Source organism: Cucumis melo, chromosome 10 (genome assembly GCF_025177605.1).
Source record: "Cucumis melo cultivar AY chromosome 10, USDA_Cmelo_AY_1.0, whole genome shotgun sequence".
Taxonomy (NCBI): domain Eukaryota; kingdom Viridiplantae; phylum Streptophyta; class Magnoliopsida; order Cucurbitales; family Cucurbitaceae; genus Cucumis; species Cucumis melo.
In genome coordinates this window covers 19889774-19904334 of record NC_066866.1, presented here as the reverse complement: position 1 = coordinate 19904334, position 14561 = coordinate 19889774, and the positions used below count along the sequence as shown (strand labels likewise).

The window sequence follows — 14561 nt, the reverse complement described above, 5'->3', positions numbered from 1 at the left end:
TAATTCTTGTATTAGAATTTTTTTTCATATACTATTGTAGAATGTATATAATATTAAGATTTTATTTTGTGTATTCAAATGTAAAAGACAAATATTATAGTTTCTAACATAATATGAATTTCATTGATTTGTTGGCGTGTGAAAAACATATTTATCTACATTGATCCAATGTCGGTCTATAGGACAATAATGTGACAATTAAATAAAAATAAATTTGTAAAAATGAATCCAAAAACTAGGCTTTAATGTCGGTTTTAAACCGACATCAAAGTTCAACCGACATTAAAGGGCTTCAATAACACTATCAAAGATGTCGGTTGAAAACTGACAAACCGACATTAAAGAGGCCTTTAATGTCGTTTTTAAACCGACATTAAAGCCCAACCGACATTAAAGGGCATCAATAACACCATCAAAGATGTCGGTTGAAAACTGACATTAAAGGCCTTTAATGTCGTTTTTAACCCGACATTAAAGAGGCCTTTAATGTCGTTTTTAAACCGACATTAAAGCCCAACCGACATTAAAGGCCTTTAATAACGCTCACAAAGATGTCGGTTGCCAAGTGACATTAAAGGCCTTTAATGTCGCTTTTAAACCGACATTAAAGGCCAAAATTCTTCTAGTGTTAGGAGAATTTTGAGAGAATTTGGGAGAAAAATGGTGGATAATGGAATTATGAGAAATTAGGGGTTAATAGAGCCTTATATAGAAAATAATAGAAGTAACCGTCAAGTGGGCTTGGACTCATCACCTCTAGGCCCAGGCGTGCATAATGTTTATGGAAAAATGGCAAAATTTCAAAAAGTTGGCAAATAATTACAATAATGCCACTCAAAAATGCGAAAAAAATTGTTTATGTCGGTTGGATTTTGAACTGCGGATGAGGGAGAGGCGTGTGCAACCGAAAGGCTACACATGGTGTAAGGGGAGATTTGGAGGTAGATAGAGAACACACGTGAAGGAATTTGAATCATTTCAAATTAAATTTTGCATCTGGTGAGTTTCGAACCGATGATGTCTAAGGCGTGTAAGAGGATCAAAACAACGACGTTTTGGCTTGAAAAATCCAGAAAATAATGCAGCACTCGAGATTCAAACTCGTGATGTTTGGGTTGTTCGCGCGTGTGGATGGTTGACGTGTGTCATGACTTTTGAATATTTACCAATTTGCCTCTAAATTCCAAATTGACGTTCTCTTTCGTTTGAACTCCGTTTTAAGTGTTTTTGTTGCATTGGGTTTATATCGGAGTCTTCTTTCATGTTCATGATAAAAATATCAAAATAATGAACATATGCATGATCTGGATTGAGAATAAGCTATCTTTAAACGAGTCAATATTTGCCCCACCACAATCACATCTGAAGATCAGCGTAAGACAATGTTCACATGTCCTTATGGAACGTTTGCATTTCGTCAAATACCATTCAACTTGTACAATGCACAAGGGACATGCCAGAGGTGCATGATAGCTATATTTTCAAACTTCCTTGAGAGATTGGTTGATATTTTTATGGATGACTTCTTTGTTTTTTAGGAATCATTCAAAGAATGTCTTGGCAGTTTGGAAAATCTATTAAAGAGATGCGAAGCATGACTTATAATAAATTGGGAGAAGTGTCACTTCATGGTAACAGAGAAAATTATGCTTAGGCATAAGATCACCCACGCGGGATTAGAAGTGGATCTCGCAAAGATTGATATGGTAAGTAAGTTGTCATCGCCTTCAGACTTAAATCCACTGAGAAGCTTTTTCGGGCATGCCAAATTTTATAAAAGATTCATCACAAGATTCTCCTGAATTGCTAAATCCTTGAGTAAACTTTTATGCGCCGATCAACCCTTCATTTTTTATAAAAAATGTCAACATACATTCCAGACTTAATTTAAAAGACGCGCTGACCTTAGCATTCATTCTCATCACTCCTGATTGGTCGCAACCATTTGAACTCATGTACGACGAAAGTGATGTAGCGGTAGGAGCTATGCTAGGTCAAAAGGAGGATAAAATGATTCATCTTAGATCCTACACAAGCAAGACTCTGAATGAAGGTCAAGAGAACTACACAACCACAAAAAAGGAATTGCTCTCGGTAGTATTCGAGATAGAGAAACATAGGAGCTACATTATTGGTTCCAAAGTCACGATACACTCTAAATCATTCTGTGATCAGATATTTGATGGCAAAGGACACCAAGCTGCGAATCAAATGGATATTATTGCTCCAAGAATTTGATTGGAAAGAAATTGTGGACCACAAGGATACTGAAAACTAGGTGGCAGATCACTTATCGCGTCTAAATAATGAACCATTCCAACGTGAAAAGAAATAGATTGAAGATTGTTTTCCCGATGAGCAACTCTTCCGTGTTGAGGAAAAGGAACCTTGGTACACCAACATAGCCAACTGCTTAGTATGCAAGACATCATCGCAAGACTTTAACAGCGAGCAAAGAAATAAGTTGTTTCATGAATGCAGATTGTATAAATGGGATGAGCTCTTCCCTTACAAATTGGGGTCGGACTAGATATTAAGAAGATGTGTTTCAGAGAATAAAGCAAAAGATATAATCGCCAAATGTCATGAAGCACCCTATGGAAGGAACTTTGGTGGATAGACAATTGTAAAGGTCTTGTAGAGTGGATATTTCTAGTCCACTCTATTTCAAGATTCAAGGAATTATGTGGTCCATTATGAACGGTGCCAAAGGATAGGAAATATGTCTTATCATGATGAATTGCCTCAACATCCAATCTTGGAAATTGAGCTTTTTGACATCTGGGGAATTGATTTCATGCAGCCATTTCTTCAATCTAGTGCCATTTATACATCTTTTGGCCATGGATTATGTCTTAAAGTGGGTTTAGCCATCTCTTGCACAAAGAACGATGCGATGACAATTAGCAAATTTCTGAAAAAAAACATCTTCTTGATATTTGGGACATATAAAGCGCTTCTTAGCGATGGAGGTTCTCAATTTGTCAATCGCATCGTTGCCAAACTGCTTTCGAAGTACAACATCAACCATAAAGTTGTCACTGCCTACCATCCTCAAACTAATGGTCAGGCAAAAGTCTCCAATAGGAAAATCAAGAAAATTTTGGAAAAAGAGGTAAATTCATCCCGAAAGGAATGGGCTGATTACCTAGACTCGGCATTCTAGGCTTATTGTACCGCGTTTAAGACACCTATTGGAATATCCTCCTACGCATTAGTCTTTTGGAAGACTTGCCATTTGCTACTGAAGTTGCACAATAAGGCTTTATGGGGGTGCAAAAAATTAAACTTCGATAATCACGCCATAGGAGAGGCTAGGTTACTTCAGCTGCATGAGCTTCAAGAATGGCATTCTCAAGCCTATGAGAATGCCAAAATTTATAAAGAGAAGACAAGAGCATGGCACAACTAGCGAATCTGTAAATGCGAGTTGTACGTTGGACAAAAAGTACTACTCTTTAACTCGCGTTTACATCTATTTTCGATAAAGCTTCATTTGCGATGGTCTGGGCCATTTGTGGTCAAAGAGATCTTCCCATATCTATCAAGATCGCATCGCTAGACAAGAAGAATGTGTTCCAGGTAAACAGGCAAAGACTCAAGGCTTATTATGAAGACGAAGATCGCATCAAAGTCTCCATGGACTTAATGTAAGGAAGCCTTCTTGTAGACTGCCTTAAAACGCATTGATATGTTGTACACTTTAGCGTGTAAACATCTATAATACAAATGTATCCCTTTTTGTGCATCACCTTTTACTGCTTTATATTTTTTTCTTTCTTTTCACTTTATTATTTCTTGTACTTCTTTTGCTTTTCTTTATTTTACATCTTTCTTGATCGCTTTCCTTATCGCTTTTTAGTTAGAATTAGTTAGCTATTTTTGTGCCTGTGAGGAAAACAAAGGAAGTTCTATGTGATCGGTTAAAACGTACATGGCACATAATTAGGCGATAATTTAAATAATTTCGTATCACCTATGGAGTTGTGCACCACATGGCGAAATTCGAAGCGTTGCATTTAATGCAACAATCTCCCTTCGAATGCAGTGTCAGATCTCAATTAATGCCTTAAATCCTAATGATGACACGACTGTCACCCTTTGCTTATAAGTAGCGAAGGGTAGCCCTACCCAAACATTCATTTGATCTCTCTATAACCTTTCAAGCCTCGCTTGAAAACTCATACCCTCTCAGTAACTTCATCAGAAACCTCAAACCTTCAACAAAATCCAATGGCGAATAAACAAAAGAAAGAGACCGAAACCTCTCTTGTGTCCCAATTCCTCAAAAGGAAGGGGCACCTTGACATGTGTAAGAGAATATGTATGACGAAAATGTATTGATAAGGTCGTTTATGCAATAATATGCTTCAAATGATCAAGAAAATGAATGAAAGTTGCTACTGGAAAACAATTTGTATTAGTTTCCAATTCAAAGTCATGAATGTATAAAGATCCACTCAAATGATTAAATAGAAGTAAGAGAGATTGAGAATTTAGGGATTTCTTTATCATAAGGAAAAATAAATGAAAATTGCAAAGCAAAGATTGATCAATATTCAAGCAAGGATCAAGAAAATTTAAATGTTCTTGATCTATTTAATTTTGAGGTTTAAATTGCTTAATCAACAAAATTAAATTGATCAAGATGCATGGCTTTTTACAAATCTAAGAATATAAAAAAAAATACATGGGAGAAATTACTTCAATTATGCATTAATTGTTCATCAAAAAGGGATTTGGGCATCAACTTCTATCCAAGAATTTTGACAAAATAATAGATTGACTAATTATAATGCCAATGAATTAATGCTTAGAATTGGAATGAAGGATCAATTAGCAAGATTTCTTTAATTTTACAAAAGAAAGACATATTGCATGCTTAAGTATGAGATTACAAATTGCATTTAAAAGAATTAATTTGGTCAAAGAAGAAAATGTAATCGAATACAAATGGTAGAGAAATCAAAGTGGATCAAGCAATCTCAATCAAGACTTGAATCAAGAATTAAAATAGTTCAAGAGTTATGAAGAAAAACTCAATTCTTTATTTCTTAAGATTTGTATATTGCATAGAGATCAAGTTACAAATTCTGGAAAAAAAAAACAAGATTACATGTAATTGTTGTAAAAAAAATTCATCCCTCAACAGAAATTTCCATCCAAAAACTCTTGCCTCAATTAGTGATTACTCACCCATGAAATTTCAAAAACAATTCTGAATTAATCTGGGAGAAAATATGACAGAAAAAAGAGGAAAATTTGTGAAAAAAAAACGATTTGGAGAGAGTTTTCAAAATTGAGTTGAATTGGAGAATTGATGAATAGAGGAAAAATGGGTATATATAGAGAAAAATAATAGAAATCGCCCATGGGATTCCAATGCCGACTTCTTGAAGGCGCGGGCGCTCCGTTCGACAGACGAAAAAAGATTTTTCGGATTTTTTGCTATTTAATTACAAGTTTGCCACTAAAAATATCTTCAAAAAATAAATTGCAGAGGTCGAGGTTCGTACACGGGATGTGTGAGGCGTGCGTATCATTGGAAGGGGACACGTGGCAAGACGGGAATGGGGCAGACGGGCTCATGCGGATTGTAGACCAAAACTTTTGAATTATTTCTACGTCTGGTGAGTTTTGAACCGTTGACGTGGGGCTAAAAAATGCTGAAAAATAATACGTAGCCGGGATTCAATGTTGTGACATGGGAGTGGATTACGTGGAAAGATTAATTTGAATCTTTTCCAATATTCACCAAATTGTCCTTAAATTTCATATTGCTCATTCTTCTTCGTTCCGACTCCATTTCAGGTAATTTTCGTTACGTTGGGTTTGTAACAGAGTATACTTTCATATTCTGATAAATTATCAAAATAATGAATATATGTATGCTATAGGTTGAAAATACGATTATTATAAAGGGGTAAGAATTACCCCAACATACCTTCAAACCCCCAATCATCTAAACAACCTATCATTGGAAAATCCACCAAACATCAAAAAGCTTCTTCGCAGAAACCCAGGTCTGATGGCTCGATAAGGAAGATCGCCATCCAATCTAGAACTACCAAAAACCCCTCAAAAGTTCACTTTGATAGACATGATTTAGAGCAACCCCAAAGACCATGGGGGAAAGCCATGGATTCCATCGCATCTGCAAGCAAATGGATGAGGAAAGAGGAGGATATTTTCAAAGGATTGACTGATCTGAACCTGATGATAGAAAACATGGATGTCCTAGAAGACACCCAATTGCATTATAAGCATATGCAGCATAGTATGGGAAAAGTAATAGTGAGAGTTCGAGATCAAGAGCAAACACTTGAAATTGTTGTAGGCGTGGAGGATACTGAGAAAATTATTAAGTTCACCCGAGGGTTAGAGATAGAATGCCTAGAGAAGGAGAAGAAGCTAGAAGAAGAAGAAAGGATGGAAAGGGTAAGGACAAACAAATAAAGAAGGAGGAGAGAATGTGCAAACAAAGCACATATGATAGAAAAAAGAAGGAAGAGGGGAGAGCTTGAGGCACGAAAGGCCTTAGAGAATGATGAAGCTAAGCGTCTTTGCCAAACTTTTAAGAAAAATAGGAAAGAATGTAAAGTCTCTGGGGGGGGGGGGGACAAAAGAGAAATTAGCAAAAATCCAAGCCGTCAAATAGAAGAAAGAGGAGAAGAAACATGAGGCGCTCGTGAAGTTAGGCGAGCAAGTGGAGAACTTGGCTGCAAGGTGTTAGATTTATTCTTAAATATAATATTATCATTAATGTGGCCCAATTGCATTATTTATTATTTATTCTTTTTGGGCTTATTATTTTATTAGGCCCATTAGCTTAAAAGATAATGCCCTAATTTAACACCATGGGTGGTGTCTATAAATAGAACCTTAGAGATTGAACCTCTCACTGCCTCATTAACTAGTCTATTCTTCCCATCAAGAAACTTAAATTAAGTCTAAAGGAAGGCAAGCGAGAGAAACACAATTCCTCAAGAAGATTATTCATGGATCAAGGTATGTTGTTCTTTAACTAATTTTAATTTGTAAAATTATCTAGTTCAAAGATTTTGGCATTTATCGTTATATACAATGTTAGGGTTTATTGTATAATCATGAAACTAAAGTTTATATGTGGTATCAGAGCCTTGATTGAGAACTTGTAATTTTACATGGATGATTAATGATTTGTTTTAATATTTTCGCTGCATGTTTTTCTTTTAAATTTAAATCAAGATTCTTCTATCATTGATTATCATTTGAATTAAAGATTCTTTGATTAAAGATTATGAATTTGAAAATTTGTTTTTATGGAAAGCCGGAAGAAGAAAAGAAAATTATAAAAGTTTTTTAAATTCACTGTTTTTTCTTCAAGGGATTAATTCATCCACCGCCGGCAACCTTCTTTTCCTTTGATAAAATTCATTGAGCCACTTATTAATGATTAAAGTGTTACGAAGATTTGATATTTTTAAAGAATTAAGATATTGATTTTGATATAAATTTCAATTATCTATTTGAAAGGCCACAAATTAAGTTAATATTCTAATCCTTGATTAAAGGAATTAAAATCTAATAAAGATTACGATATTGTCCAAAATCTAATTCATCATAAATCTAATTAAATTTTAGATTTTAATGATTTTCGAAATATTGCATATATTTAGTTTATGTTGAAATTGATCATCATGTGTTAATTATATTTTATGTGTTATGTTTAAAGTATCCATTTATCTCTAAAATTTAAATTACACAATTAAATTTTTGGAGGATAATGTATAAATGTATGAATTTTTGATGAAATTCTTGTATCCAACCGTCAATTATGAGGTAAATCACTTGGAATTATGTTGTTCAATATCTATATATTAGGAATAATTTGTTAGTCACCAAAATGACCAAATTAGTAAGTTTTATAGATATTCTATTAATAGTGTTTTGCAAATTAAGAAAATAATTATTTGTGATTATTTTAATATGATATCTATATTATGAATAATTTGTTAGTCATCAAAGTGACCAAATTAGTAAGTTCAATAGATATCAAATTGAGGTTAAACTCAATTACTCATATTTATGTGATGATGATGAATTATTTTATAATATGAAAAATAAAGATTTTATTATGAGTATATTGATTTTCATTATTATAAAACTTTTAAATTGCCCAAAGGTAATTAGTAGTTTTATAATTTGGAATCTTATTATGGTTAATTGGAATTGTTTTATCATGATGCCTATGTTATGAACAATTTGTTAGTCACCAAAGTGGCCAAATTGGTAGAACTTTAGACATCAAATTAAGATTGATTCAATTACTCATATCTATTTGATGCTAATGAATGAGATAATATTATGAAACATTAATGATTTGTCATGAGTATATTCATTTTCATTATTATAGAACATTTAATTTGCCCAAAGATAATTAGCAGTTTTATAATTTTGAATCTTATTATGGTTAATTGAGGTGTTTTGTAACGCCCCAAAAATTAAGATAAGTTTGGAGTTAATTATCTTAATTTTATTTAATTAGATTTAATTTATTGGGCGTTATTTTTTATTCATTTAATGTGAATTATTGGATTTATGTGAGAATTGAAACTAATTAAATATTTGTTGGATGAATATTTAATTAATTAGAAGTTTTGGCATGTCGTGTTTGTTGAGTTTTTTGATTAAATGGTAGGTTAAGAGGATTAAGTAAAGTTGTAGATTTTTAGTGTTGTTGAAGTTGAATTTAATTAAATAATTATAGATGTTATTTAATTAAATTGTGGGGTGGAAAGTTTGTTGGAGATTTAATAGTTATATGTATATGGGGAATATATATATATATATATATATATATATATATATATATATATATATATATATATAATTATTATGTTAAAGGAAAAGATAATTATATTTGTTGAAGTATAATTATTTAAGGAAAAGATAATTGTATTTTGGAGAAAATATATTTAGCAAGGGAGAAAAAGTAAAATAATTATATTTTGGGAAAATATAATTATTTGTAAGGATAATTACTTCGGAGAAAGATAAACAATAATTAATAATTGTGGAAGATAATTAATTATTTTGGAGACAGATAAACAATAATTAATTATTGTGGAAGATAATTAATTATTTTAGAAAAAGATAAATAATAATTAATTATTGTAGAAGATAATTAATTATTTTGGAGAAAGATAAATAATAATTAATTATTGTAAAAAATAATTAATTATTCTGTAGAAAGATAAATATTGATTATGGAGTGAAGTTGTTATGGTTGGGTTAAAATAATTCATGTTAAAAGTTATAAGTGATTTATTGGAAAAGATTTGATTGATTAAATTAATTGAGGATTTAAGTTAATTTGAGTTTTTGGAGGGAAAAATTAGTTTCGATGGAATTGGAATTATTTGAGTATATATATGGATAATTAAATATATATATATATATATATATATATATTTAATTAATAATTTGAAAAAGTGAAGTTAATTATATGATGGAATATAATTATATTTGTTTGGAAAAGAAGATAATCCATGAGAAAAGAGATGGTTGATTTGATTGGACAATAAAAAATCTATATTTATGATGGTTTAAATAAATATATATGTTTATTGTAGATTTTGGTGAAAGAAAAATAATAATAATAAAGAAGTATTATTATTATTATTAATGGTTATAAATGTCTAAGATTTTGTGCATTTAAGGAATTTATTTAAGAAAGATAATGGGAATACGGATATATGTATATTTTTTGGTATTATTTATATATCTGAAAAGGAAAAGGAAATAATAATAATAAATATTATTGTTATTATTTGGGTCTATAAATAGCATTGAAATGCTTAAGTTAGAAAGAAAAGAAAAAAAAAAAGTTCCTCATCTTCTTCTCTAAGATAACCCCTCTGTTGTTGCCGTCTCATCAGTTGAAGTTAAGAAGATTTAAAGTGATGAATTTTTCCATCAAGGATTAGGGGATTTTTCAGTAACCTTGGTAAGCTAAGGTAATTAAATTAATAATTTATTAATTTAATTTTATACCTTTTTGAAGTTTCTTTAAACGTTCAATTGGCTAATTCTTGAAGATTTAAAACTTGAATTTTTCCCAATCAAGGTTGAATTGGTTTCAACCACAATTTTTAGAAAGTTAATTAATTTGGGAGGATTTTTTGATGTTAGCCAATTGCTAATTTCATTAATTAAGATACTGAGATTTTCTTTTATGATTAGGATCAAGTTAATTGGAGAATTTTTACTGTCAGCTAGGGAGTACCTTTGTTTGGCTAAAATCTACAGGTAAGAGATTCTCCGACTAGACCTTCGAACTGAATTTAAGAGATCGCGTGTAATTATGATTATGCATTGATGGTAGCTAAAATGCATAATTTGATATTGTTTTGATAATGATTGTCATTATACTGATATTATGTTGATGACTGATGTCATGTTATGACTGGTAGTATGTTGATGATGATGACTGAGATTATTATGTTGATGATTGTTGATGCTGATGTTGATGCATGATATATTAATCACATGATTAAGGACGTTAAGATTAATATTCATGCCATGTTATGATGTTATGTTATGCTACATGCTATGGATAGGGTGTTCTATTAACTTTGTCTATTAGAGTCGTACCTGCATAGGTGTCCTTTGGGACCACCACCTTTTTAGGACTGCGTAGTCCGATGGGACCGCCAGTCTGGCATTGACATAGACATGATTCGAGTGATTCGACGGGATCACTCGCAGCCCGATTGTCTTAGTTTTCCTTCGGGTACACTAAATACCAGATTGTCTTAGGTGTTCGTTTGTGTTCACCGAAGACCAGATATGTTCCTATGGGATCACAGATTGCACGTGTTCGAGAACGTGCCAGTTCTTGGGTACCACTTTTCAGGACTCTAATGGGAAGTTAACAGACACCAAGCGGGACTAGTAGTAGGTCGCTTACTGAGTATATGTTTATACTCACTCTTTCTATGTTTAATATTTCAGGCGAAGGTAAAGGTAGAGGAAAACTGGCGAGCGACAGAGAAGGATTCTTGGCACGCCATATGGGGACTCAGTTTTGCTTCCGCGTCTATGTTTTAGTGTTTCAGCATTATGTTTTTAATGAAAATTTAGTCTTCCCTCGTTTCAAAAAGTGTCTACTGTTATTGTTTCTTTTTAGTAATGTCCTCAGCTTAGTATAAAGAGTTGGGTCGTTACAGTTGATTTCAGAGCGTCAGCTTTTAGGTTATGTAGACTAACTTACGATGTGAGTTTTTGATTTTGTCCCTTTGGCTATTACGGTCCTTCGTTACTCGCCGGGTATGTATTTTATGATACATGATTATGAATATGCATGTGACCTTGCCTGTATTAAACTAGAATCGCATGAATGTTATGATTTAATGTTGATGGTTTTTGTGGTGAAATTTAAGGAAAAATGTGGCCATGTAGAGGTGCTCAACGGGGCAGTTGAGTAGGCAAAAGAGTAGGACGTGTTCAGCCTGATGAACTGTTTTGTGACTGAAAATCTAAGAAATAAGTTATGTTAGTGGTTTTAAAGGGAACTAAAGGCATGGTTAAGTTCAAGTATATCAAGCACATTTGATAGTGTTTAGAATTGAGATACTGGAGAAGGAACAAAGCAAACTTTAGTGCATAGTTATTTTGATGAGACTTCGAGAAATTGTTTTGAGTTTACCATGGAGGATAAGTTATCGCTAGTTTAAAGTACAAGTGATGAAATAACGAACTTTTTTAGAATAACTAGCTAAGTTGATGTCATTAAAGAAAGCCAATAGTTGGACATGAGTTTGAACTTTATCAAATAAGAAAAGAGAAATTAGTGAGTTCTAAAGATTGCTAAATGGTGGAGAATGCCTTATTAAGGGTGGAAGTTTGGAGTTGGAAAATAAAACGTAGTTTTGAAGGTTTTTGAATTAAGTTTCACTTGGTTAAGTGTAAAGGAAAGAAAAGTATTTGAAAAAAGTAATATTTTGTCAAGTGAAGTGAAGCGTTACGCAACATGAGAGTTGCACTTAGGAAAATTTTATGGCAGAGTTACCAAGTTGAGAAGGCTACTTAGGAACAAAAGTATGACAAGAGAGCTCGATACTCGAATTTGTCCAAGGACAAACTTTCGAGGACGAAAGTTTCTTAGCGAGGGAAGATTGCAACAGCCCATAAATTTAGGGAACTTATTATCGGTATTACATTAAGTGGACTTCAAAGTTAAGGAATGTATTTGGTGTTTTGGATTGGATTAATTAAATATATATACATGGGTGTGTATATTTAATTAAAGATTATGGAGTTTGATAGAAATTGTTATTAATTAAGACATGAGAGCCAAGTATCCCAAGTTGTTCAAAGATTAGAACTTTCGAGGACGAAAGTTTCATAAAGGAGGGAAGATTGTAACGCCCCAAAAATTAAGATAAGTTTGGAGTTAATTATCTTAATTTTATTTAATTAGATTTAGTTTATTGGGCGTTATTTTTGAATTCATTTAATGTATTGGATTTATGTGGGAATTGAAATTAATTAAATATTTGTTGGATGAATATTTCATTAATTAGAAGCTTTGACATGTGGTGTTTGTTGAGTTTTTTGATTAAATGGTAGGTTAAGAGGATTAAGTAAAGTTGTAGATTTTTAGTGTTGTTGAAGTTGAATTTAATTAAATAATTATGGATGTTATTTAATTAAATTGTGGGATGGAAAGTTTGTTGGAGATTTAATAATTATATGTATATGTGGAAATATATATATATATATAATTATTATCTTAAAGGAAAAGATAATTATATTTGTTGAAGTATAATTATTTAAGGAAAAGATAATTGTATTTTGGAGAAAGGATATTTAGTAAGGGAGAAAAAGTAAAAAGAAATAATAACAGTAGACACTTTTTGAAACAAGATTTATGGGGTGTTACATGTTTGGTTAGATATTGTTAGTATATCCAAAGATAACTAATGTATCTAATTTGAACATTTAAATTACCAATTATATGAAACTAAATCTAGCATCAGTTAAGTGTAAATGTTGTACATTGTTGTGCCTTCCAAAGAAGAACTTCAATGTATAAATTAATGGTTATTTAATATTATCTGAACATATGTCAATATCTTTAAGTTTATTTCTCAAAGCAATAATGTATAAGCATATTTATTTTGTAATTGCAGCATCTGCTCCTGTTTCTCTTTATTCGCATGCTACATCTATAATAAAATTTAATGAACTCAATTTCTCTGATTGGTGCGAACAAATCCGATTCCATCTTGGAGTTTTGGATCTTGATTTAGCACTTTTAAATGAGAAACCTGCTGCAATTACTCCTGCTAGCAGTAATAAGGATAGATCTTTCTATAAAGCTTGGGAAAGATCAAATAGATTGAGCTTAATGTTTATGCGAATGACTGTAGCAAACAATATTAAGTCCACAATTAAGAACACTGAAGATGCTAAGGAATTTATGAAATTTGTGGAAAAATGTTCTCAGTCAGAGTCGGCTGACAAGTCACTTGCTGGAACACTTATGAGTACTTTAACCAACATCAAGTTTGATGGTTCTCGTACTATACATGAGCATATCCTTGAAATGACGAACTTGGCAGCAAGGTTAAAGACTATGGGAATGGAAGTTAATGAGAATTTTTTGGTAACGTTTATCCTTAATTCCTTACCTTCAGAGTATGGTCCATTTCACATGAACTATAACACTCTGAAAGATAAATGGAATGTGCATGAATTACAAAGTATGCTCATTCAAGAGGAAGCGAGACTTAAGAAACCAATAATTCACTTTGCCAATCTTATGGGTCATAAAGGAGCTGGAAAAAAACCTGGAAAAAAGAATGGCAAGGGCAATCATGGACAATTAAAGGTAAAACAGTCATCTACCCCAATCCACAAATAGGGACAAATTAAGGATAAGTGTCGTTTTTGCAACAAACCTGGACACTATCAGAAAGATTGTCTAAAATGTAAGGCATGGTTCGAGAATAAAGGTAAGCATAATGCTTTAGTATGTTTCGAATCAAACTTAACTGAAGTTCCTTATAATACATGGTGGATTGATTCTAGTTGTACCATTCATGTTTCGAATACGATGCAGGGATTCCTTACGACCCGAACCACAAACCCAAATGAGAGATTCAATTTTATGGGAAACAGAGTCAAAGTTTCAGTTGAAGCTGTGGGAACCTATCGTTTAACTTTAGATACTGGACATCATTTAGACCTTTTTGATACCTTTTATATTCCTTCTATTTCTCGTAATTTGATTTCCTTGTCAAAACTTGATACTTCAGGTTACTACTTTAAATTTGGGAATGAGTGTTTTAGTTTATTCAAACAAAACATTTTTATTGGTTCTGGTATTCTTTGTGATGGCTTATATAAATTAAAGCTTGATAATGTTTTTGCTGAGAGTTTGTTAACCTTGCATCATAATGTTGGTACTAAACGTGGTCAAACTAATGAATCGTCAGCTTGCTTGTGGCATAAAAGTTTAGATCACATATCCAAAGAAAGAATTAAAAGATTGATAAAGAATGAAATTCTTCCAT

The 14561-nt window shown here is 32.1% G+C and overlaps 1 protein-coding gene and 1 long non-coding RNA gene across 2 annotated transcripts; both read left to right on the top strand.

Annotated features, from left to right (window-relative positions):
* Positions 1 to 9686: 9686 nt before the first annotated feature.
* LOC127151338 (uncharacterized) lies at positions 9687 to 11336 on the top strand. Its single transcript, XR_007824247.1, has 3 exons — positions 9687 to 9998; positions 10225 to 10290; positions 10996 to 11336. It is a non-coding gene; the product is annotated as an uncharacterized LOC127151338 (long non-coding RNA).
* Positions 11337 to 13144: 1808 nt separating this feature from the next.
* LOC127151171 (uncharacterized) lies at positions 13145 to 13909 on the top strand. Its single transcript, XM_051090592.1, has one exon. The coding sequence runs from the start codon at positions 13145 to 13147 to the stop codon at positions 13907 to 13909; it is 765 nt and encodes a 254-aa protein (XP_050946549.1).
* Positions 13910 to 14561: the final 652 nt, after the last annotated feature.